This window comes from Pinus tabuliformis, chromosome 7, assembly GCF_031772625.1.
Source record: "Pinus tabuliformis cultivar Carrire ecotype Pingquan chromosome 7, CPIR1, whole genome shotgun sequence".
NCBI lineage: Eukaryota > Viridiplantae > Streptophyta > Pinopsida > Pinales > Pinaceae > Pinus > Pinus tabuliformis.
Genome location: NC_142293.1, coordinates 1,747,108,063 through 1,747,135,214, shown reverse-complemented (window position 1 = coordinate 1,747,135,214; position 27,152 = coordinate 1,747,108,063). Strand labels below are relative to the sequence as shown.

Below are 27,152 nucleotides of genomic sequence, written 5' to 3'. Positions count from 1 at the left end.
TGGTACAGCAAGAAACAGAGATCAGTTGCACTTAGCTCAGCAGAGGCTGAATACATGGCTGCTAGTCAGGCTACATGTGAGGCCATTTAGATGCGGAAGATTCTAGTGGGATTGTTTGGTCAGAGGATGGATCCTATAGTGATCTATTGTGATAATCAGAGTTGCATCAAACTCTCTAAGAATCCAGTTTTTCATGACAGGTCCAAGCACATTGATATCTGGTATCACCATCTTCGAGACTGTGTGGTCACGAGGATCATGTTGTTGTTGTATGTTTCGACCGAGGAGCAGGATGCAGATATTTTGACAAAGGCATTGTCAAAATGCAAGTTCGAGTTCCATAGAGACAGGATTGGAGTTACTGATAATCCCTTTCTTGTTGAGAGGGAGTGTTGAAGATAGCAACAAGAAATGTTAAAAATAGAAAATGCTAAAAATAACACTGCTATAAATAGCAGTTTCATCCAGTGTTGAACTTAACTTCAATGGATGAAAAGTGAAAGTGCTAAAAATAGCTTTTCTATAAATAGCATTTCGGGATACCTTCCTATTTTAGTTAGTTCCTAAACTATAATAGGAAGTAAAATTCGAATTTGATATTAACAGCAGTTTGAAAATTAATTAATTAATTCATCTTGAGTGAATTAGTTAAGGAAAATCAATCTTGAAGTCTATGTGGGGACATGCAACAATTTCTCCATTAATTGAGGAATTTATCCATCAGTTAAAGAGATAAGGATGAGTTCTAATTTGAGATGTAATCAGTTGGCTCACTTAACTGAGTCAAGTCCAGTTAAATTGATTTAAACAGTTTGTTTAAATTAAGGTCAGTTAGTTAATGCATGCTTGCATATAACTGTTGCTCTTCAGTTAACTGAATATTCTCTCATACATAACTCATGCATGTCAGTTCAGACAAAGACCCAGTTGAGATCAGATGGAGGGACAGTGTACTATCAGTTGCTAGGATATTCCTTGGTGAATATTCCTTGCATGCAAAAGGATTTCTATCCAAGAGAATTGCGTTGTTACTTCTTCTTGTTCAGTGAGTGTGATGGGGCCAATTCACACATGTGGCTTCACTGGACCCCAAGAAAAATTGCGCAAAGAAATAGGGGCTTGGAGGACTTGAGGAGGATATATACTTGTCTATTGAATCTATGAGCTTCATTGTTTGATTACAGAGAGAGCAGGAAAGCTTTTGAGCTGATTCTTTTTGTAACTTGGACAAGATTTCCACTTGTATGATAATACAGAGTTGGGGATTTAGGCTGGTGCTATCCCCTGGATATTTCTTCTGTGTTATGTGTGATTGATTTCTTCTTATCAGTTATATGTGTTCAATTGATCTTGCTCATATTCGATTAAGCTTCCTCATAATTGTTTGTAGAATTAAATCAAGTATTTTGCTTTAATATATTGCATTATCAAGTGATCTACAGGTGGGAATTTCTACAGTTGGAGTCAAACTTAACCATTAGTAGCCTATTTTGTTGTGTTATAATCATGTCACAAGATGGAAAACGGTTTCCATTCTATTCGAGTGCATTTTTTGTTCCATAGATGAGAAAAAATAACTGAGAGTGGATGGGGAGAGAGAAAATAAAGAGTATTTATGCATTGTAGCAACCCACATGCCATAGGCCTCACTTCTTTGTACTTGAATCCATATTCCATTCAGAGAAACATAGTAGAGTGGCCTCGCCTTCTAGTTGGGTTTTCTCTCAAAAGGGTTTAACATGCTATATCTTGTGTTAATTAGTGGTTTGTGAGTTTTACTTCGTTGATCTCTATGTTCTACATAACTATAATTTGCATGCATACTCAATAAACAATAATTTACAGATCCAAAAATATAAGGAGAAATAAACCATCATAGTGTAGATTTTAGATTTTAAACATAATTTTATTAGATATGTTGTGATGAATTGTCTAGTGGAATATCCATGACAGTTACGGATCAATCAACAGGAGGGGCAGGTCCTACCTTCCATAGATTACTTGGCATTAAATGCTCACATAGATTTCACAAAGGAAATAGTTTTAGATAAGAGGTAAAAAACTACAAGACATGGGCAACATTAACTTTGGTTGATTGGGTTGAAAGGACAACTTCCAGCTAAAACAAAGTGCTACTCAAGGAGAAGGTAGAGGAAAAATTCCCTCACCTCATTCACTAAATTGTTTTAGGACCAAAAACCTCCCTAAATAGGGAGGCATGATCCATATTAGATCATTATATTATTTTTAATCTATCTTGATGCTTTTAGAGTGGAAAAAGTGGAGGAATAAACTTTCATGGTCATTTTTAACGATGAGTCCTAGTTTGGAGAAGTGGGGTCTAAAACCTTCTAGAGCCATTTTGAGGTATCGACAAATGGTTTTTTTTTTTTTTTTTGGTAAGGGCGGGGCAAGGATTTGTAGCATGGGACCTTAAGAAGTTGATCTAAACTCACCTTTCCAATAGTACAAGAATCACGTCAAACACAACTTGCATGCAAAAGTTATGCCTCCCACAAGTGGATTCCATGTCAACGCCTATTACTCACGCATATGAGGCTAGTAGCCACATGTGGAATTTGAAGACGACTCCAGAAGGTTCAAACTTGTACCCTAGTTAATGGTTGAGGGAGTTAAAGTTTAGCCCTAGTTATCTATCATGCTATGTTAAATACTGAGCAGCCAGTAGGAGTATGAGTTTCATTCTATCATATGTTGTCTCTAGTTCCATAGTTTAGTAGAGAAAATTGGGAGTGGGAAGTTAGAAAGCTGAATATAGGGGTTTAAAGTTCTATAGTAGCATCACAAGGCACAGGTATCAACTCCATAAGGAGTATATTTTCCTTTGTACTTGCATATTTCTATACTAGATAAGAGAGTAGAGCAACCTCACATTCTAGGGTTTCCTATGGAAAATTTTGTGTCTATTGTGGATTGTGTGTGTATTTCTTTTTTCTATTTTATATTTCTCACATTTCAATTAATCTGTTCATTTAAGTATAAAAACAATATATAAAGAATCTAAAATCTAAAAGGGATTAACACTCACAGTAAAGACTTACGTATTTTATCATATCTATTTTGATTAATTTCTATAGTGGAATAGGAAATTTACATATGAAAAACACTCTTTCGTTAATTGTTATGAACAAAAATAAATTTTAAAAAGTAAGTTTAAAAAAATTAAAAATTGAAAAAAAAATATGATATAAAAATAATTTATACTTTTCTCCTTCACAATTCATCTCCTCGTTCTTAATAAATTTGTGATATCAAATTTATATTTATAAACCTTCAACTTCTAAAATGTCAACTTGGTTTATCTTGGGTGGTTGGGAGGAATGATTGTTATCCTCCCCACCTAGGTCCAATACCCACAAGTGACATGTTGAGCTTAAACAAATATATTGTTGTAATGGCTTTGAGCCCACAAAATAGATGAATCTTAAGTAAATTTTAAAGGGGACTATGTTAAAAGAAGTTTTATTTTTCTACTTCAAATGAAAACAACTAAATTCTTGTCCCAATTTACACTAGGTAACAAAATCCCCTTGAACAAAATTTGATATCAAACTAAACTTATCCTCCTAAAAACCAAAGAGTTTTAATCTATAAAATATGTATTTGGTTTGAAATCTCTTTAAATGCTTATGGAGAAGATATGTCTTACCCAAAGAGGATGTTGTAAAGGTATCCCTTAGAGACAATATTTCTTACCCAAAGAGGATGATGTAGAAGTATCCTAGCCAAGTAAATTATGTTGCATCCAATTATTTTATTATTAAAAAAAGCATTGTTGGCATAGTTTTCTTTGATGGAAAAGGAGCATCAAAATATGATGGAAAAGGGTCAGTTGATTTATGCATAGTTGAAGTTGATGACATGCTTATTATGCTTATAGAGAAAAAAGGCATGTTGCAAAGCTATTGATGTATGTTGCAAAACAACAAGAGGTATGTTGCAATGTGAATGCAGAAGAGGTGTGATTAATTTGACAACAAAATATAGGGGGCATGAAGAAGTTGTGATTCAAGGCAATGTCAAATTTATGTGTAAATTTGATTAAAGGCTAATTAGAGGTGCTTAAGTTGTTGTGATGCAAGAGGATTTTGACTATGCAGTCATTAAAGTGGTTTATATTAATGCATGTTATTTGAATATTTTAAAATCCATTTTATGTAATTTTAATATTCAAAAGCTGAAAGAGTTTCGAAATAAAAAGATAGACTTGGAATGCAAAGAGACAAACTTTCACTTCATATTCATACACGGAATACTAACAACCAACAAACTATCTTTATAAAAATATTGGCTTTTGGAAAGGTGAATTGGTTAGAGAGCATGTGGAAGAGTTAAGTTGTTGTTCATGAGTTACCTAGCACAAAGAAATAGAGGTCGAAGAGTATATATGAAGTAGATTGGAGAAGGATAAGAAGTTGAAACATAGATGGAGGTATTTAGATTTATTGTCCAGGTAAACCGACACATTATAATTTTTAGGTATCAAGCGATTGTAGTCTCTTTTCAATTTGTAGCTTGAAAAATAACAGGTTGGAACCAGTTGAGGTAGGATCCTCCTGTGAGTTGTAGCCTACATAAAAATTATGTAAGTGGGAGTAGAAGCTTTCCATCAAGTTGTAGCTTATAGAATAACATAGAGATTGGAGCCTCCAAAAATCTGATGTAATAGAAGTCGTAACTTGCCTTTGCATCACAACACTAAAAAATTTGTAGTTTGCTTAGGCTTTATGGGTTTCCACTTATATATGGTATCCATGTGTTGTATTTATGCGTTGATTTTATGTTGTGATTTACATGTTACATGTTGCTTATATGTTAAATTTGTTGTTTATAAAGTGTTAAGCTTCTCATTGAATAGTTCAAACAAATATTAAAAAGAAACGAAATTTTTTTCCATGAATGCACTAAATTGATTCACCCGGGAGATTCCTTTTTAAGTAATGCATATTTTAGGAATGGAATTATGGCGTAAGGTGAAATGGGTTTGTAAATAACTGAACAATGAATTAAAAAAACAAACATATTAGGGTTTGAGGCCATGAACTACCCTTAGCAAGCATTTTAGTGGCAATGGCTTGGACGTCCTAAAAGTACAAAATTGCAAAAGACTCTATTTCACAAACCTATGTATCTTTGCATTGGTGCCAAATTTGGCATCTAGGTTTTTCTAGGAATCTTATGAATTCCAACTTAGCATATTTGGTTTCTCTCTAACATTCATTTTTCTAAGGTTGATAGAAATTGTTTAGGTATTTAGATTATTTTCTCCTTGTGTAAAAGTGTCAAAGTTGTGATGTTTTTGCATGATGACAATGTTTTGAATTCAAAATGAAAATATAAGTGTGGAATGTCCCAAGAAACACTCAAAAACATGGATGACTCAATTTTCACTTGTAATGAAGGTTGGCTATGCATTGTTTTGAAGCTAAACAAATTTAGTCATATTAGGTTTTTCGCTATCTTGACAAGTTTATGGTGAGTAGAAGACAATAATTTGGAATACTCCAGAACATGGATTTTGTAGGTAAGCACCCTTGGTTTGTAAGTGGTGTGTTGTTACACACATTGGGGTGCATTTCCTTGAACTACGTTAAGCTTATTTGTACACTATTATAATGACAAGCATATGCAACTTCCACACCTAGATAAGTTTTAAATATCAAAATTGCTTCATAAGGCTATAGCCATGTGGTTAATAATAATTAAAGCATTTTTAATCATCCTTTCATATGCAAATGATGTGTTTTTACAATTAAGAGGGCTTTTCTTATCATAAGTGAAATAATTTTAATTTTCCCCATTGAGAAATTAAGTTGAAGATTGGTTATGACAATTACCTTGCCATAATGTGATTAAATGAGAGGGGCAATGACCGTGAAAAGAATCACATAGAGATATCAATATAGAAGATGTAATCCTTTGATTCAAAAAGAAATCGAGCAAGGGATCTAGGAAATCTTTAACTAAAGATTGTAATTTCAATGGCTATAGGTATAAGGTTTGGTTTGTCCGTATGATAAAAGTCCTAATTCATCGATCATTGTAATTTGTGAATAAGATTAGTTGTAGAAAAATGTGTGAACCTTTTTATTTTTTATATTAATTATGCTTTTGTTTCTTCTATTATGTAATTCTTATATGTGAACCCCTAAGGTTTGCACCCAAGGACATCTTAACATGACAATAAAATGCAACTTAATGTGACCACCAACATGCTAATATACCTTTAAAGGCTCAAGCACATATATAACATCTCTTAATTTCAACAATTTGTATCCTTCATGATAGGTTGAAGGAGGATGACTTCTAGTACAAAGTTTATTAAACATCTTATAATATAGCTATTATCATTGTTGAATCCTTCTTTGTGGGTTGAGTGAGGATGACTTCCTACATAACGTTTCAGAGAAGACGAGTAAGAAGACTGTTTTACTTAGAATTCTTTGATCTAGATATATTACATATGAACACAAAAGAAGAAAGTAATCGATTAATCAAAAGGTAGACAAAGATGGTTATATAATGTAAAGCACCTTAATATCCCCAAATTGTGCATGCCAATCTTTGTGCACCAAAACTATAATGTGGCCACCACCCATTGTGGCATTCAATACACAATGTCCCTAGTGTCAGTGGTCATTAATAACCATATTGAGGGACAACATCCCAAATCTCTATACCATTTCACACAATCAAGACCATCAACATCTTACTCATCTTACTCCAAAGCAGGCATGCTTATCTTCAATCATCTACATGCACACTCTTTAGCATTATATAACATTAATTATACAACCAAAAATTCCAACAACCACCTCAAACCATTATGGAAGGTCAATCTTTTTATCACATGAAATTGACATATTTGTATAAATAGTTATGTAGGTTCAACTAGCTCAATTCCTTTAGGAATAAAATTACCCTTCATAATTTTTATCATAACTTTTGTACCCAAAATTTCTCAATCTCTCTATCCCTATAGGTTATATTATCATATATTTTCCTCATTTTAATTATTATTATTAATAAAATTTAATACATTATTTATATCTTAAATTTAATTACATCAATAGTAATGAGATGTTCTTTGTAGCAAGAATATTGTTCAGTATTATATTAAAAAATAAATAATTACATATGTATAAATAAGATCAAAACACTTCTTGTAAAAAGATTGGTAAATTAACTTAAAAAAATTATACATAACAATATTTAAAAATATTAAACTAATAATATTTTTAAAATTAAATCTATCAAATATAAATGAAATCAAATTCCTTAATATATAAATTACTTATCTTTTATAAATAAATTAAAAATAAAAATAAATTTAAATTAATTAAATATAATATTTATTATTGAGATAAGAATAAAATTTCTACAAACTTCCCCAATTTTGAAATTGTCCTTTATAACTTTTAATTAAAACTATTCCAAAATTTAAAATTATCTTTCACACCCCATTTTCTAACTTTGAAATTATTATCCCCATTTTCTAAGTTCAAAATTGTTATCCACCCTAGAAGGAAAAAGATAGTTAAACAATTAAATCTCTCCCATATGACCATTAAATCCAAATAAAGTCACAATTGCAAGATTAAATAATAATGTTGCTTGCAATTTTTAAATCGCAAACATATTGGTACTAAAAAAACCAAGATACTTTAAATGGTCTATGTACTCAAGCAGCTCACCTGAGCTGTGTGTTATAGCATTTCTTTAGGTATCAATGCCAAAAGCAAGTTACATAATATTGCTACCCACAAATAGATGTTTAGCAAAATTCCTTCATAAGCCAAGACAGGGTTACGGAGAATTCGCTCCCCCTCTTCTCTTTTACAGTTTTTCATATAGATCAACACTCAATATGATTTTTAAGTAGTATTTTTGGCAAACATTTCCTTCGAAACTTTGACCACCCATCTGAACATAACCAGGAAATATCTGTCAGTCCAATACACTGTGCTGTAGCAAAACTGGGTTGCGAAGACAACTGACCACCTAATGGTGTCACAAAGCTCTCCCAACTCTCTGAACATTTCCTGGAAAATAAAATATATACTGAGAACAGTCCTCTCACATATGAGCTGTTTGTTTATTAAAAACTTCAAATATTTTAGATTTTTACGAAAAAGGATTTATGGCAAATACAAGAAGTAAGAAGTAGCTTGATCTTGGCATGCAAAAAGTAGAATGTCGAAAAAGTTGGGCTAAATTAAAGTCACCATTTCCGCAATTGCATTCAATCCACATCGTGCATGATCTTAAGGGTATTCACATCATGACACGCTGACTATTTACTTGTAAACATAGGCAACCTAGGCAATATACAAGTAACCTCTCAGGTTAATCTTACAAACTACACAGTAATGTTCATATTTGCACATTGCATTCTCGGCTATATCATACAGATACTCACAAGTCCATGCTATTCCCAAACAGAAAATGGCACTAGTTCTAATATATCAGTTTCACACATTAACTTCTGGGAATCTCTTAACTAGCATATTGGCAGGGAACATACCCCACAGCTCTTTATAAGTTATATCAACTCAAATATAAAGGTCTAATCTATGCCTGCTCTTTAAAGCTGTACCAGCAGATATGTCTGGATGATCAGCGTTCGAGATACAAGTTTTCAGTATACAATATAGCAAAAATATAGAATTGAAAAAAATAAAAGATTTACGATAGAATTTGCGATAGTTCCTAAACAAATTTACTCCCACCTATCATATCATGAATTCATCATCCTCCTAGTAGACACTATTGCAACAGTATATTATGTGATGTGTTGGAATGTGATAATTACTCACAGTTAGCTGGTAGTTTCTATATTATGTGATGTGTTGGAATGTGATAATTACTCACAGTTAGCTGGTAGTTTCTAGTAGACTCTGTAAGATCCTAAATCGCTAAATAACCAACACATCTAGAATATTTTAGTGTTTTAAATGAAACATTGACAAGCCAAGCATAGAACACAAGGGATCTAAAAGAAATGCAGCCTTTTATTTATATTATTAGCTGAAAATAACACATGCCCATACAATAAGATTGGAACTCCTGCAAATGGCATGCACGACTGCTTAATAATGACAAATCTAAACACTGAAGCACAGTTGTGGATCACCAGACAATTAAACCCACAGGTTTTTCGTCCCTGGGATCAAAACTAGAACTGGCCTCTGCCAAGTTCTCAAATAAAACAAAATAGATAGATAGACTTCAAATGCCCCCAATGCTTAGCTCTTATCCCCTTTTAAAGGTTGGATGGACTCTCTAGAAGCCTTATTTTATTGTTTTCCTAGAAAAACAAAAGTAAATACCATGGGCCGATATGGGCAAACACCACAGTAAATACCCTGGGAAGATTCTGTCCACTTTGACCATATCAAGAAAAGAGAATATTACAGACTCCATAATTAGTAATAGCATTGGCTTCTATGCATCTTTCTACAGAATTATCCATGATATTTCTAGAAAAATCTGTAGAAGACTTTTTGATCTTCCAACACATAGTTAGGTGAAGCGGCCCACCGGGCATACTACTGATGATAGGATCCTGGGGAGGCAAGGTGATTGATGAATGGATTCTCTCAACTGATGAGTCTGCCGATGAGGCCGGCCGGGAAGGACTGGCCAAAGAAAGGGGGCATGCATCAGTGCATCAAATGGTTACAGGGCTTGTCATTCAAGAAAAAAGTGGTGTCTTTGTGCCAAATATGACTATTTAATCATGTATCCAAGCAATTCAATCAATTCGAATGATAGACCCACAGCTCTAGTATGTTGTGTGTGGTATTCTTCAAGTTTTTGGTTTCCTGCTCAATCCCAGGATAATGGCACTAGTTGTAAATCTGCAATTTGCTCAAGATATAGTGAATTAGATTGATATATGGGCCAATACTTGCACTACTTGATATGTGGTTATTCCCAACGTATAAGTAGAGCATGGATCTACGTTAGTTAACCCAACATCTAATAAGCACCGACAGGGAGAAAAATGAAATGGAACAGTTCTCTCAGTTTATAAGCATTTTAACAGACAGATGGACATGACACATCTCCTTCACCTGGGTTGCATAGTTCACCTTCCTCCTCTCTGTAAATTAACAGATGATGCTAAAGTTAATAAGCATTTCATACAGACAAATGGACATGGCACATATCATTCACCTGGGCTGTAGAGTGCACCTTCCTTCTCTCTGTACATTAAAAGATGATTCAAAAGTTGAGTGGATAAAAGTCTAGATGATCTAAATGTCAACAGCATTCCTGAGAACCTGCAAAACTGGTCGAGCAAAATCAGAGATTGTGCAGTAGAATGGAGATGGTATTTTTTTATATTTTAAACTTAGCAGCAGAGATCATCTCCAGGATATTCCAAAACTCATTATAACAAGAGAGTGAGATAACTCTCAGCAAGAATTCCGCTCTTTTAAGAAAAGGCATGCTCATATCATCTGCATCTAATAAATATAAATACAAACCACTATTTCCTTCTGTGCTTATTCAAAATAGAAAACCTAATGTCTGGTTTCTACTCATCACACTGCAACCCTCAGATAATTAACAAGACTCCGAATCGCCCTACATCTAAGAGAAGTACAGAGTTTGATTAACTAATTTAACAAGATTGTGAAGACCATGACATCTGGAATAGAAATCTAAATTGCTTTACCGGACCACAGCCTAGCAAAGGATAAAATTGAACTCACAAAGGCAAATTTTACTTTTAAAAAATTGATTTTAGAAAGGCAGAAGATTATAGTGTACCTTAAGCGTATAAACAGTGACCTTAAAATTGGGAAGAAACATCATCAGATTAAAGCCGCAACGTTGGGCTTGAGACTAGTGGCTAAATTCTCAAAGCTTCGTGCCAACTGCACTTCATCAAGACTATGCTGGAAGGACCCGTTCCCAATTCCTGCCATTTTCTTTAAAATGGCAACTGTATTATCCGTTCCAAACATGATTGTATGTAATATCGCCCTTGGTTCTACTTTCATCAGTCTATTGACAAAATGAAGAGGATCTTTCCCATCATTGTTTCCACCATCACTCAAAAAAATAACTGTTGGCTTCTTCTTATGCACAATAGGATCATTGGATCCCCGATAAATTACCTCCTCTGCCAATTTCAAACCAGAATAATAACTGGTTCCACTTTTTGTAACATATTGAACAAGTCTGTCCACTATATCTTCCTTCATCTCCTGCATTTCTAGAGCAAGAATTGCTGTCTTGTCAAACAGAACCACAGATAGAGAATCATCATGAGTAGTTCTTCGCCGAGTAGCAATGAATCGAACAATAGCCTCATACACACAACCCAGCCTGCAATTGTGTCGACGCGTAAATTTGGCCATGGTTGGTTTTATGTCAGGACTGGACATTGAACGAGACTTGTCAATAACAAAAACCACATGATGCGGTATGTTCTTTGAATGGTTACAGACAAAAACATGACCATCCGCAGTTATGTGGCCAGCAGAGGATTCCATCGAGGCAGTTCTTTTCACTGGAACATGCCATAATTTTTCTGTGCAGTAAGACCTGGAGGAACTGCCAGCAATTTCATTATGCTCCTCAGACCTGCAAAGATGATTGCATAGAGCAAACTCTGTTTGTTCGTCATCAGTACAAGGATCTTTAAACCGCATTTGCTTCCAGTAAGTCTCATGGGTAAGTTCGTCTTTTGGCAAATCTTCATCAGGGCCATATTTTCTTGTTTCATGCCGAGAGCCATCATAGATACGACTTGTGCAATTATCATGCATAGGACAGTGAATCAAATGAATGTGGCCCCGACCTTGAGCTTTACAATGCATGTTACACATCTCTGCCACGCCAGATTCCCCCCAAGTATATTTCCTACCCTGAATATCAAATTCCTCATGTTCTGAAGCAAAAATGACATTCCTCATGTTGCCATGCACCGTATGATGTAAACCAGAATGATTTATGGGTCTTTGACAAAAATATCCACAAGCTTGACATCTTACCTTACAATAATGCACTGCATCTGGATTTAGTGTGTGGAGATGCTCACCATCATGGTATCTTTGAAAAGGTGGAATGGCAATGCAACAATCCTTCCGAAGACCATTTTGTTCAGACACATGTTCATAATCAAAGGAACCTCTTCTGCCCTGAAATGAGCGTGTCTGTCGCACAAGTTCAGTGAAAATCTCACAAATGCCATCCGCTTCACATTTCTTACGACAAGCATGCTCGTTACCACAGAGATGTTCTTCACTTGTCAATTCATGGAAGTGATCTTTGTGACCACAGTTTCTAAGACACCCCTCCATGATGCAATTTTTAGGACAATATCTCTCATGACAAGCATGTTTTTGATGATCCCCGCGCTCGATTTCTATCACACAAGGATTTTTGCAGCTTGGAAGAGAACAATTCATCTTACACATGTGTTGAGGTGAATTACACTTATGAAAACCTTCATGGCCAACCTTCAAGCAACAAAATTTGCTACAATTAGATGATTTATCAAATAAAGAACAGAGCTTCATACATGTATGATTTTTCTTTTTGCAATCATGACTCCCATCATGACCTGCCAAATTTCGGCATTCCTCCACTTCATTTCCGTGGTGTAATTCAAGAGAGCAATATGTGCACTTCTCATCGCAACAATGGTTACCCATACAAGAGTGATCAGAGGAATGGCCCTTCTCTAGAACACATCGCCAAAAACATACAGAACATTTACAACCACATACAGAGAGTCCCTGTTTCAGTTCTGCAAGAGCTAAAATTGCCTCCAGTTGCAACTTTTGTACATCAGCATTCCCAGAAAATTCTGCAGTGTTGCAGTGAAGCCACTTTTCAACACGATCATGCCGTCTATCAGCCAATGCCACTAAGAAGTCAAGAAATTTAGAGTGCCAAAAATCACCATTTTTGCTTCTCCTTTCCAAGACACCTTCTAGTTTCGATCTGAGATGGTACAAAATTTTGTCATTTGATGTAGATTCATCCAGAGCTGCAAGCTCCAAGCCAGTGTCATGCAAATCAATAAAGAGATCCCCAATTACAAGTGGAGCATCACTTACCTCTTCCTCTGAGTCAAAATTCATAAGCATTTTGTTGGCACCTGGCATAGAAAGGCATCCTGCCTTAACAGCAGAAATCAAGTTCCTGCGAAGGATATCCACCTTCATAGCAACCCGTTTCAAATCTACAGGTGTCCAATCCTTTGCTGCTATCTGGGCAATAACAAGCTTCAAATCCCTTAAGAAAGCACGACCATTCTCATAACTATGTCCCAACTCTTCTTCTACAGTCAGAGCAATATCAGATAGACTTTCTTGATGATATTCTTGTCGAGTGAAAGGAGGCATTGCCGCAAGTTCAACCATTCCTCCATACATCTTCGTCAGAAAGTTTTCACGAGATCTTTTACAAATTTGTAGAAGTTTTACCCGAAATTCATCTTTTAAATCCTCCACATCAGAGACATCAACATCCTTGATCGCTATGTAGAATAATCCCTGGAACAACTTTTCATCATTCTTAACCAAGCTGACCCCACTTTGGAAACGCTGAAAGATAGCTTCGGTCTCTTTGTCAAGATGAAAATCCTGATTAAGAAGATATGACTCACAATTGTTAATAAATTCTTTGAGCAGCTACATTAATATAAAGGTAAAGATGAGCATATTGAAATATGATAAAATCAAACCAGTAAAACCAAACTAATAAAACAGTCCTCAAAACAAACCTTCTTATTGAATATTGTCAAATTACTCAACGCAGCATTTAGGACTGACAGCAACATATCTTCTTGCTCTGTTCTCTCAAAACTCCCTAATCCCTCAAAGTCCATCAATACATAAAGGCACTTTGAATCCATCCGAACTGTGATCCACACTCCATCAGTGCATCTCCCCCCTGCTACATCAAGGAGGGAACCAGAGAGATGGTTTAGTAGGTACGACTTACCACTACTTTGTTTGCCCATTGATGAGATTACCTTGATTTTACCATCCCACTGACTCAAGACAGCATCATACAAACCAAAGCGCAACAAAGTTGCTAGGGATATGCTATCTGCATAAGTGAGGTGTGGTGGTATTTGAAGCCCATCAAGCAAGGGCTGTAATCCATTGTTTTCAGCACGAGTAATTTGGATGGGTACAAGACATATAAGTTGACGGACCCAGTTTCCCAAAGGCTTTTTTAGATAGAGAGGGAATGAGACATCTAGACTGTTCCAGTCCCAACTTTCGAACGTTTGAACCTGGAACTGAATCCTCAGATTTGAAAAATCCTTCCCTTTTTCTTTCTCTAACTGCCTGATAAGAATCTTCAAATATTCTTCACATTTTCTCTGCTCAAGGTCTTCTCCAAGAGTATCACTTGACTTCAGCAAAACATTGAAGTTAATATCCCTGATACTTCCTCTAAAGAGTGCAGGACTAACTGCAAACTTATCAAAAATGTGATATATGTAGTCTAAGGTAGCACAACTCTTCTGGGAGTCCTGGTCCATGTCATTCTTGCAATCACTTTCTGAATTTGACTTTTGTTTTGCTAATTCTTGAAACTCCAAAACTTCTGTGGCCGAAACTAGATTCAATATATTAGAAGAAAGAGAGCCAGGAACAACACTGGAGTACACAAGGTGAATCTGACAACCAAAATATACAAGCTTCACCTGGAATTCACCAACATTTTCAACATTTATATCCAAGGAAATATTCTTCAGAAAGGACATGGCATCACCCAACATGTAAACTTTGAGCTCAAATTGCGACGGAACCTTGCTTTTTTTGGCAGTTTCCTGAGAAGAAGATGAAATGCATTCCTCTTCGTGATCTGAACACAGCGTACATGTCTGAAAAACAAAGAAGAAGGAACCATTCCCTGAAATGCATGCATGCAGAAAACCTGAAGAGAGAGTAATATGCTTAGGTTTCATCAAAGGCTGATGATGAAGTTCGACCACCCTAACCCTGTTTGCGTCATCAACTAGAAGCAATTCTGCTTTCCCAGGAATACACTGCATCCATATTATACATGTACTCCCAGAAAACAAATCCAACGAAATTTCAACACCTGTCCAGTCTACATTCCGGAATGATTCATCAAACTTGTATATTAAAATCTTGGATACTTGAGCTTCATATAAAGCCAGGAATCGGGTACATTCATCAAAAGCTACCAAATCAAAACCCCTTTTAAATGTGTGAATAGGATTGCTCCCAGGCAGAAATGGTATTAGCCTTGGGAAGATGTACAAGTTCAGCGTATTATGTACTTTGTCATGAATAAAAACCAGCAACTCACCAGATCTCAGAAATGCCACCTTTTTGATATCTTCTATCTCAGGATCACAGCACACTAATTCAAATGGGTTTGAGAAAGATGGTATAATGGGATGCATGTAATTTGAATTTAACTCATCTAAGTCTTTTTTCTTTGGTGCCATCTCTACAATCATCCATTGTATTCTGGGCTTTTCTTCTTTTTCACTTGAAATTCGCAAGCTTGCTTCCAAATTTCCCAACCCCAGATATAACTTTTTAACAGAGCAGCTTTCAATGTACCTACGTCTTCCAAGCACTCTTCTTTGGGATAGATTTTCCTTTGTTTGAGTAAGAAAATTTTCCACTTCCTCTTTGAACTGCTGCTCCTGAAGCTTTTCTGCTGCCTCCTTTTTGGATTCAATATTTTTCTTAAGCAGGAGTAGCATATCCTTCCTAATCATTGATAGGACATTTTGGCTGAATTCTTCTTTTCCATCTTTGTAGATGGATGAACAAACGTCTTTCCATGTGTTAATGGAAAAAACGGCACTGCTCAAGGTCTCATCAAGGTTAAAGTTAGAAAACATTGTTTGCCATTGCAGATATGAATCTTGCAAATCTGGTGAAAGGTCTGCTTTCACAGAATCTAATTCCGCCAAAATAATATCAAGGCTACCAGAAGTAAGAAAATTCTTCATGTCAGAAATATCAAAATTATTTACTTGGTCTAAAGTGTCATCGCTCGCAAGGAAAGCCAACAGAAGTTGCTTTTCAATAAAACTTCTCTCTGTGATCAAAAGTTTGTCAATAATAGCCTGACGAAAGTTCTTCATATCACTGCTCATAAGGAAACCCAGGAAAACAATATTCTGTGCTACGTTTAGCAATCTTTTAGGAACTAAAGGTTTTATCCAATCATGAAGTGCATTGTCCGAAACTTGGACGACCTTTACAATCCCTGGTAACATCTTTCTGTTGCTTGCAAATTGAAGAACAAGCTGCTCACCTGATAGCACAGGGCGTTTCCTGACAGATCTATCTGTTGAAATGGGCAAAAACCTCGCCTTCTGGTTTGTATTGTCGCTTTCACCTATACGCCTTAATATAATTTCTTCTTCAAACAAAATCAGGTGGGCAGATTTTTCAGATCTTTCAATGATAAACCCTGATTCCATCCCAATGGAGGGTTGGAATTTAATCTCCGCGCCAGAAAAAAGCAGTTTCTGCTTACGCGATTTGCCACCACAAATAGTAGCCAACTGATGCTCCAATTGCTGGAACCTATTTATTTGAGTAGGAATCTCCTCATCTCCAATATGCTCCCTCTCTTCAGATGCCGAGTCAGGCATATATCGAAAAAAACTGCAGTACTCAGGTAGAACCTGGAGAAAATTCTGCAAGATTTGCTGTTCTAATTCACTAAGCTTTGACTGGATGTTGCACTTCTGACTTTCCATGCGGCTACCTTGTATAGAATTCTTCAAGTCATTATAACTCTGAAACTCTGGCAATGCAGAATGCTTTAAAAGAGAAACAAAGTCGTCATGGCTGAGTCTGGTGAAGTCAAGATCATAGTCTTTGGACATTTGCTCCAACTCAGACGGAAGGGAACTGACATTAACCTTTTTGTACTCAGTACTAAAATACTTTCTTGACTGTTTATAATTAGCAGTGAGAAAAGCACATCTGTGATATCCTTCAGCAAAGAAAAATGTATGTTTGGGCATTGCGAGACCTTCAGGCGGAGCCTTACTGATGTACCTTTCTATGTTTACGTTGAACCCAGAAGAAACCGTGACATCATTTTCAGAATTTTGAACATGACTTATCTTGAGCCTCTGAGTTCGTCTCAGTCTATGAGACGTGGTGACAACAGGAGCAGCTAGAGCGTCAAGAAAGTTATTCTCTTCAACGCACACAAATATATCATCACAGAGATCCACTACATACCGTATGAAATTGCAAGAAACCTGTTTCCTTGATGCATCTTTGAGATGGGTTCCTTGATGCCAATAGAAAACAATTATGAATTGCTTCAAAAAACCAACATACAAACCTGCTTCAAACTTGTCTTCCTCCATTTGCATATGAATGGAATGATCTACGACACCTATTTCTTTCAATATTCGACCCATCGTTCGCTTGTCCCCGTAAAGCCCAATTGTGGGGAAGGATAGCGTATTCAAGGAGTTAAAATTGATTTTAATACCAGGATGTTGGTTTTCTGCCGCATTGGGTACAATTCTATTGCACAGACGGAAAATCTGCTCTTCTGGTATCTGAACCTTGTCTACAAAGCTCAATTCCTGCTTGTCAGATACAATTTTCATCACTTGAAAAAGGGAGACCTCCGGATTCTTAGTTGAGACTTCATCAGTACCAGTGTGGTTCAGTAAATCACGTTGAAGGCCTTCAGAATTGAACAATGCGCTTGGTGATTGTTCACTTATCATAGCTGTTGCTGATGGGGAATCTAGCGTTCCATCTGAAACTTCTGATAGGTTTTCAACTGCCAAATGCGTCACGTTAACATAACCATGCGGTAAGGATGTTGAATCCTCCTCTTCATTTGCCACCCATATGGTATCATCAGAAACGAAAATCTCAGGCACAGTGGATATTCCTTCCCTATTTGTTGGTGAAACAGGGCTATTCTCTGTTTCCATTATGCAGACTGAAATGCCGTTCCCAGAAGACGTCAGGTGGACTCGGAATTTCCTCCTCCTTTATCCCACTTGGAAAAAGATATCCACCGACCAAGCATAGATTATCTGCAGAGAACAGTAAATGAGAATGGCTCGGATAAATTGCAAGAGAAAACTCTTAACTAGGACAGCCATAAAGGTACTCCTATATTTTATAACAAAACAGAAACGATCCTATACAAATATGGGAAAATATACATTTATGCATAAAGTAAAACCACCTTCAAACGCTAAGAACACAGTTCAGTGATTCGACTGAGCATTCTGTATCACTGGAAGCAAAATACATTGACTACCACCTATTATGATCGCAGATGATAAACCAAACCAACGCATAACAAATGAAGTCACCTTTTTTGAAGACTTATTATAGAACACTTAAATTTATAGTGAAAAATTTGAAGTTATTATATCAAAATTTATTGCTGGCGAGGATTTCAATCATTTCTTTCCAACGCTAAAAATAAATCTGGTTGAATCATTTAATAAAAATATATCTTTAACAAATTCATCTGACTAATCTAACAAATACTAAATTTATAACAAAACCCCAAAATTAAACAATATAACAACACAGCTGTTACAAGGACATTTATCCAACTCATCAAAATAATATAACAAACTTTTCAATATACAACCTAATATACAACCTATTATAGCGAGACATCCAACGCATCAAATTTCACAAAAAGCTTAACCATTTAACAAGCATGAATATAATAATAATAAAAAAACCCTAAAAATATAAAACATTTAAGTTAGAAATGTAACCCATCAAATTTGAAGTAAAACTATAAAACTAAACAATATAACTTGTTTATCACATTAACATATTTTATAAAATATCTGGGTGGCAGGGGAAGGGTACTTTTGGCTCTTAAAAAACAAAAAGTTCAAGTATTTATGGGGTCTAGGTCATATAACAAATAATCAAACAGAGATATATTGTCTTTTGTTAGTCAAAGAACATCAGGCTGTCACACTTACGGTTATGAAAGATTCTCTCCTAATCCTGCATCATCTGCTCAAAGGCTCTCTTCCAAAGAAGAAATCTATGGAAAACATCTTGAAAATAATTTGGAAAATTGCAAAAAATATCCCATCCAAAGCATATTTACATGTACTAAGAGGCTTCAACACAGAGAAAACAAGTATGCTAGCGTGAGGTGTAAATTGAAGATAGGTGAATATTAATTGCTAAATCGAGCTTGCTATAATTCTCTATTGACAAATAAAGCCTATTAAAAAAATTCCATAGCAATTTTATGTGTTGTAAATTTTTTGTTTTGTTGAGGTAGTTCTGTAAAATGTTGTCTTACAAAACCTCTCTTTTTGTTACGCAAATATGTCCTCCTAACGAAAATCATATAACAATTGGAAAAAAAAAACTATTAGAAATTTTTCATAAAATAACTCTATAATTCTAAATATATTTATTAAAAACCAAACACAACATTAGATAATACAAATACTCTTTCAAATTTAATTTATACATAACTCTTCCAATTAAAAAATTTAATTTAATTTTAACATAAACTAAATTTACCCTTAAAATTTTCCATCGCCCTATCAATATAGGACTAATTAAAAACCAATTATATTCTAATATGGGGATTCGAAACACATTCAGAATTCCACCTGGAATTTTGAAACACAAGATTGCATTCATGGCCAACCAGAAAGAAACTGAAAAAAACCAGGTACCAATATTACACTAAAAGCAGAGGAAATACAGCACCAGATAAGCTAACCTTCACAAAGACACTCATCCAAGGGAGTAGTTGCAGAGGATAACAAATTCCTTTAGCCCCTCAAAAATACCAGACAGACGGAGACACTGAAAGAGCGACGCTCATCTATTGAATTAAAGCAAAGCACATCCAAAAAAATAATAAAATGTGGCACCACACAATTATATCATCCATGAATCACTTCAGAAAATTACCAGCTATAACAGTGTAATTGTTATTTGTACAGAAAGAGAGGGGTTTCAAAAACCTGACAACGCAAAATTTAAATTCGTCACTGCTCTTCAGCGACAGCGATGTATATAAGCGGATGACAGACGCTGAAAACTCAACAGAAATTGCACTAAACACATGACGACGAGAACTCTGTTGGGGTTGATGTTGGTTTTAACTGTGTGTAGCGTCTCTGGGACAAAAGTATAGTGGCCGGTAAAGCGATATATTATTTTCCTGCGACAAGACTCATTAATGGAATCTTGTACACAATAAAGTTTAGTGGTGATATGATACGATTTGATTAAAGTGTAAACACCATGTAGACAGATGTTGATACTGGTCAAGCGTTCCATATTTTAGTGGATAATTTGATAAGTACTTTTACTTTCTTCCCTACGAAGTTTTCAGCGAAACTAATGGTAAATGATAATTCTTCCAAGTAACTGGCTTAATAAAAGCCGTAGGTTGTTTTTTTTCTAAAAAGTCGTAGGTTGCTTTGCTGAGATTATGTAGATCCACAATTGTCAAATTTCAAGATTTAATATGGGTGCGATAATCTGAAATTCCTTATTCTTCAAATTATAAAGAATATGTTAAAATGAATTCTTATTCTTCAAATTATAAAGAATATGTTAAAATGAATTCTTTATTTTTCAATAATTTCTTATTCTTGTCCATACGACATAATTCCTTATTCTTCAAATTATAAAGAATATGTTAAAATGAATTCTTATTCTTCAAATTATAAAGAATATGTTAAAATGAATTCTTTCTTTTTCAATAATTCCTTGTTCTTGTCCATACGACATGGCTGGTACATACCATGAGCCCTGATATAATTATACCAATGCCCACATATCCTCCACTGCTTTTACTTAGAGCTGTGGGATTCGAACCCGGGTTGATCATACTATCTGTAGCACCGGAGATGGTCGGAAGAACGCCGTCTGGCATAGGAGGAGCCAAGCCCGTTGTTGTTACAGGAGCAGCAACGGAAATGCGAGGGTAAGCAAAGCTGGGAGCCTGTTCCCGGTAAGGGTCAAGCACTATGACACGTTCCAATCCATAAAGGCATGTGTCCTCCATATATAGAAAATCTGATCCTTTCGTGTTAATTTTAGGTATGTTCTATGGTTAGAGCTATTTATTTCAATTTTCACAGTTAGCTCCATACTTTTTCCAGAGTAGCAATCACATCAGCGTTAAAGTAAACTGCAGATAGAACATAAACATAAATCGTAGAAGACAAGCGAAGACAAGATGACACAAGATGTGGCTCTAGCCAAGGACAAACCCCAATATGGGGAAACCCTTGATCAATTCTTCTTATATGTTCTTCAATAGTTTAGCAGAGAGATGGTACGTTTACAACATAAGTCAACACTTTGACTTATCTAGATAAGAGCATAGATCATCTCTAAGAAGATGATACACGAGATCAGTTGAAGACATGCTGCTTCAACTAATTCTCCAAGGTGACTTCTTCACCTATCGTTGTGCTGCATTTCGTCATCACGCTGCACGTCACCGCGCTGCACCACGCTGCATCCATCATCACTATGTTGCATCTCATCACGCTTCATTAATCATGACTATACCCATCGATGTACTGCATTATGTGCTATTGCTACACCATGTTGCCATCATGACCTATGTGTTGGCTACCTCTTGCTTGTTTGTTGTCCCTTGCTTGCTTGTTGTCCTTAGCATGCTTCTTGTTGCATGCTAGTTGTCCCTTGCATGTTAGCTGTAACATTGCATGCTTGTTGCTAAGTACCATACAACTGTCCCAATGTTAGTTAGTTGTCTCTTGCACGCTGCTCTCCTTCGGAGACAGATGCTCCCGCTGTTTCGGCAATTCCCAGCAGTGTTAGCAGTTCCGGCTGTTCCCGCCAGTTCCGGTAGTTCTGGCTTTTCCAGCAATTTCAACTTTTCCGGCATTTCCGGCTTTTCTGGCAGTTCCGGCTTTTCCGGCATTTTCGGCTTTTCCGGAAGTTCCAGTTTTTCCAACATTTCCGGTTTTTCTAGCAGTTCTAGATTTTCCGGTTTTTTCGACAGTTCTAGCAGTTTCGGCTGTTCTCGACTATTTCCGACAGTGCTAGAAGTTAATATCCTTGATACTTCCTCTAAAGAGTGCAGGACTAACTGCAAACTTATCAAAAATGTGATAGATGTAGTCTAAGGTCGCACAACTCTTCTTAGAGTCCTGGTCCATGGCATTCTTGCACTCTCTTTCTAAATTTGACTTCTGTTTTGCTAATTCTTGAAACTCCAAAACTTCTGTGGCCGAAACTAGATTTAGTGTATTAGAAGAAAGAAAGCCCGAAACAACATTGGAGCACACAAGGTGAATCTGACAACCAAAATATACAAGTTTGACCTGGAAACCACCAACATCTTCAGCATTAATATCAAAGGAAATTTTCTTCAAAAAGGACATGGCATCACCTAACATGTAAACTTTGAGATCAAATTGCAACGGAACCTTGCTTTTTTGAGCAGTTTCTTGAGAAGAAGATGAAATGCATTCCTCTTCGTGATCTGAACACAACGTACACGTCTGAAAAACAAAGAAGAAGGAACCATTCCCTGAAATACATGCATGTAGAAAACCTGAAGAGAGAGTAATAAGCTTAGGTTTCATCAAAGGCTGATGATGAAGTTCGACCACCCTAACCCTGTTTGCGTCATCAACTAGAAGCAATTCTGCTTTCCCAGGAATACACTGCATCCATATTATACTTGTACTCCCAGAAAACAGATCCAACGAAATTTCAACACCTGTCCAGTCTACATTCCGGAATGATTCATCAAACTTGTATATTAAAATCTTGGATACTTGAGCTTCATATATAGCCAGGAATCGGGTACATTCATCAAAAGCTACCAAATCAAAACCCCTTTTAAATGTGTGAATAGGATTGCTCCCATGGAGAAATGGTACGACCCTTGGGAAGATGTACAAGTTCAGCCTATTATGTACTTTGTCATGAATAAAAACCAGCAACTCACCAGATCTCAGAAATGCCACCTTTTTGATATCTTCTATCTCAGGATCGCAGCACACTAATTCAAATGGGTTTGAGAAAGATGGTATAATGGGATGCCTGTAATTTGAATTTAACTCATCTAAGTCTTGTTTCTTTGGTGCCATCTCTACAATCATCCATTGTATGCTGGGCTTTTCTTCTTCTTCACTTGAAATTCGCAAGGTAGCCTCCAAATTTCCCAACAACGTATATGACTTTCTAACAGAGCAGCTATCAATGTACCCACGTCTTCCAAGCACTCTTCTTTGGGATAGATTTTTCTTTGTTTGAGTAAGAAAATTTTCCCGTTCCTCTTTGAACTGCTGCTCCTGAAGCTTTTCTGCTGCCTCTTTGTAGCATATCCTTAAGCAGGAGTAGCATATCCTTCCTAATCATTAATAGGACATTTTGGCTGAATTCTTCTTTTCCAACTTTGTAGATGTATGAACAAACGTCTTTCCGAGTGTTAATGGCTCAAGGTCTCTTCAAGGTTAAAATTAGAAAACTTTCTTTGCCATTGCAGATATGAAGCTTGCAAATCTAGTGAAAGGCCTGCTTTCACAGAATCTAATTCCACCAAAATAATATCAAGGCTGCCAGAAGTAAGAAATTTCTCCATGTCACAAATATCAAAATTCTTTACTTGGTTTAAAGTGTCGTCGCTCATAAGGAAAGCCAACAAAAGTTGTTTTTCAATAGAACTTCTCTATGATCAAAAGTTTGTCAATGATACGCTGACTAAAGTTCTTCATTTGCTCTACAATGTCACTGCTCATGAAAACAATATTTTGTGCGACGTTGAGTAATCTTTTAGGAACTAAAGGTTTTATCCAATCATTGTTGAAATATTAATTTGCAACTGCCGTGTGCATTAATTCAGCTGAAAACCATCCAGACTCCATCGGACAGCTTTTACGGAAGGAATGGTATTCTTTCAATCGCCCCCGATGCAATAAAAATCTTTCACGCGTCCACAGTACATTTTTCAAAACCACTTTTTATCGGGACATAATCTTCGGGTGATTTGATCGATCGATGATAGTTCGATTAAAGTGAAGGTTTGAAGCCGTTGATTGAAACAAGATGCGTACAGGCCTGAGCAAATAAACATTGCGTTAAGTTTTTGTTTGACCGCCGTTTACTGCAGTAGAGTAATTAATGGTATTTAAGTTGGTTCGTGTAATTAATGGTATTTAAGTTGGTTCGTAAATTGTTGGTAGAACTTTAAATTTTAATGTTTTTTTTTTTACACCGAAGTATGGGACATAAAAACGTATTGTTATTTTTTTTTTTTATGTTTTTTTGTTTTGTTCGTTGACCATGTATTGTATATGACTTGTAATGAAAAGAACACGGCACAACAATGCGAAGAAAAAGGAACAGGGGGCAGCGTATGTTCACAATTCTTGTGGAGAATGAAAGAATGAAAACCTAAGATGCGCAGCAGCGTGAGGGTGATGTTTTTCTTAATATGCAATGTAGTGCAGTGTAATACGTAGAGGGCGAATGAGTATTGTAATGTAAAAGTTTTTTTTTCACAGCAGAGAATGATATTTTTACACACCAGTGTAAAAATATTTGCAGCAAAGATAGAGTAATTTTTTGTTGAAGTGTTCTTGGTGAATCCTTCTGTGAGAGAGTAATGGTGAATCCTTCTAAGAGAGAGGAAGAAATATGTAACAAGCAGTTTATTAATGAATAGAAAGTTTTATGTGTTGTTGAAACTCTATTTTCTGTAAAAAAAAAAATTTTGCTTCCCTGTGTTAAAGATCCTGGAGAAAAATAGAGTATTGTCTCTGTGTTCAGTTTGTTTGTTTTTGGAAAAATTCCCAACGATCATGAATTGCATTGTCCGAAACATGGACGACCTTTACAATCCCTCGTAACATCTTTCTGTTGCTTGCAAATTGAAGAACAACCTGCTCACCTGATATCACAGGGCGTTTCCTGACGGATCTATCTGTTGAAATGTGTAAAATCCTCGCCTTCTGGTTTGTATTGTCACCTTCACCTATGCGCCTTAATATAATTTCTCCTTCAAACAAAATCGGTTGGGCAGACTTTCCAGATCTTTCAATGATAAACCCTGATTCCATCCCAATGGAGGCTTGAAATTTAATTTCCGCGCCAGAAAAAAGCAGTCTCTGCTTACCCGATTTGCCACCACAAATAGTAGCCAACTGATGCTCCAATTGCTGGAACCTTTTATTTGGATAGGAACCTCCTCAGCTCCAATATGCTCCCTCTCTTCAGATGCTGAGTCAGGCATATATCGAATAAAACTGCAGTACTCATGTAGAACCCGGAGAAATTTCTGCAAGATTTGATGTTCTAATTCATTAAGCTTTGACTGGATGTTGCACTTCTGACTTTCCATGCGGCGACCTTGTAAAGAATTCTTCAAGTCATCATAACTCTGAAACTCTGGCAATGCAGAATGCTTTAAAAGAGAAACAAAGTCATCATGGCTGAGTCTGGTGAAATCAAAGACTCAAGATCATAGTCTTTGGACATTTGCTCCAACTCAGACCGAAGGGAACTGACATTAAACTTTTTGTACTGAGTACTAAAATACTTTCTTGACTGTTTATAATTAGCAGTGAGAAAAGCACATCTGTGATATCCTTCGGCAAAGAAAAATGTATGTTTGGGCATTGCGAGACCTTCAGGAGGAGCCTTACCGATGTACCTTTCTATGTTTACGTTGAACCCAGAAGAAACCGTGACATCATTTTCAGAATTTTGGACATGACTTATCTTGAGCCTCTGAGTTCGACTCAGTCTATGAGACGTGGTGAGGACAGAAGCAGCTAGAGCGTCAAGAAAGTTATGCTCTTCAACGCACACAAAAATATCATCACAGAGATCCACTACATACCGTATGAAATTGCATGAAACATTTTTCCTTGATGCATTTTTGAGATGGGTTCCTTGATGCCAATAGAAAACAATTATGAATTGCTTCAAAAAACCAACATACAAACCTGCTTCAAACTTGTCTTCCTCCATTTGCATATGAATGGAATGATCTACGACACCCAATTCTTTCAATATTCGACCCATCGTTCGCTTGTCCCCGTAAAGCCCAATTGTGGGGAAGGATAGCGTATTCAAGGAGTTAAAATTGATTTTAATACCAGGATGTTGGTTTCTGCAGCATTGGGTACAATTCTATTGCAGAGACGGAAAATCTGTTCTTCTGGTATCTGGACCTTGTCTACAAAGCTCAATTCCTGCTTGTCAGATCAATCTTCATTACTTGAAAGAGGGAGACCTCCGGATTCTTAGTTGAGACTTGATCAGTACCGTTGTGGTTCAGTAAATCAAGTTGAAGGCCTTCAGAATTCAACAATGCGCTTGGTGATTGTTCACCTATGATAGCTGTTGCTGATGGGGAATCCAGCGTCCCATCTGGAATCGCTTCTGAAAGGTTTTCAACTGCCAAATGCATCACGTTAACATAATCATGCGATAAGGATGTCGATTCCTCCACCATCTCTTCATTCGCCACCCACATGGTATCATCAGAAACGAAAATCTCAGGCACATGGGACATTGCTTTCCTATATTTTTTTGGTGAAACAGAGCTATTCTCTGTTTCCACTATGCAGACTGAAATGCCGGTGCCAAAGGCGTCAGATGGACTCAGAATTTCCTCCTCCTTTATCCTGCTTGGAAAAAGATATCCACCACCCACGCAGAGATAATCTGCAGAGAACAGTAAATGAGAATGGCTCGGATAAATTGCAAAAAAAAACTCTTAACTAGGACAGCCAAAATGGTACTCCCATATCATACAACAAGGCAGAAACGATCCTATACAAACATGGAAAATATATATTTATGCATAAACTGAAATGTAACGCTAAGAACACAGTTCAGTGATTCAACTAAGCACTCTTTATCATTCGAAAGGAAAATGCATTGTCTACTACCTATTATGATTGCAGATGATAAACCAAAACAACGCACAAGTATGCATGACAAAGGAAATCAAGTTTTTGAAGATGCATGTCTTACCATAAAACACTAAAATTTATAGTGAAAAAATTAAATTTATTTAATATAAAATTTATAATATATTTAAAATTATTTTTTAATCTAAAACAAAATTTTTATTTTATATATATATATATAAATTTTAATTAAAACCATTTT

The 27,152-nt window shown here is 36.0% G+C and overlaps 1 protein-coding gene across 3 annotated transcripts; it reads right to left on the bottom strand.

Moving 5' to 3' along the window:
• Nucleotides 1-7,698: 7,698 nt before the first annotated feature.
• Nucleotides 7,699-20,105, bottom strand: LOC149255318 (uncharacterized). Of its 3 annotated transcripts, none has more exons than XR_016267223.1 (5): nt 20,000-20,105; nt 13,769-18,067; nt 10,801-13,628; nt 10,201-10,315; nt 7,699-8,063 (listed from the first exon to the last, which is right to left on the bottom strand). XR_016267223.1 is itself a non-coding variant. In XM_089460455.1 (4 exons), the coding sequence occupies exons 2-3, from the start codon at nt 17,960-17,962 to the stop codon at nt 10,845-10,847; spliced, it is 6,978 nt and encodes a 2,325-aa protein (XP_089316581.1). In that variant the 5' UTR covers nt 17,963-18,067; nt 20,000-20,105; the 3' UTR covers nt 7,699-8,063; nt 10,801-10,844. The 3 variants fall into 3 exon arrangements, 1 of the variants encoding a protein (XP_089316581.1); XR_016267222.1 differs by having other exon boundaries at nt 10,201-10,307; XM_089460455.1 differs by lacking the exon at nt 10,201-10,315.
• Nucleotides 20,106-27,152: the final 7,047 nt, after the last annotated feature.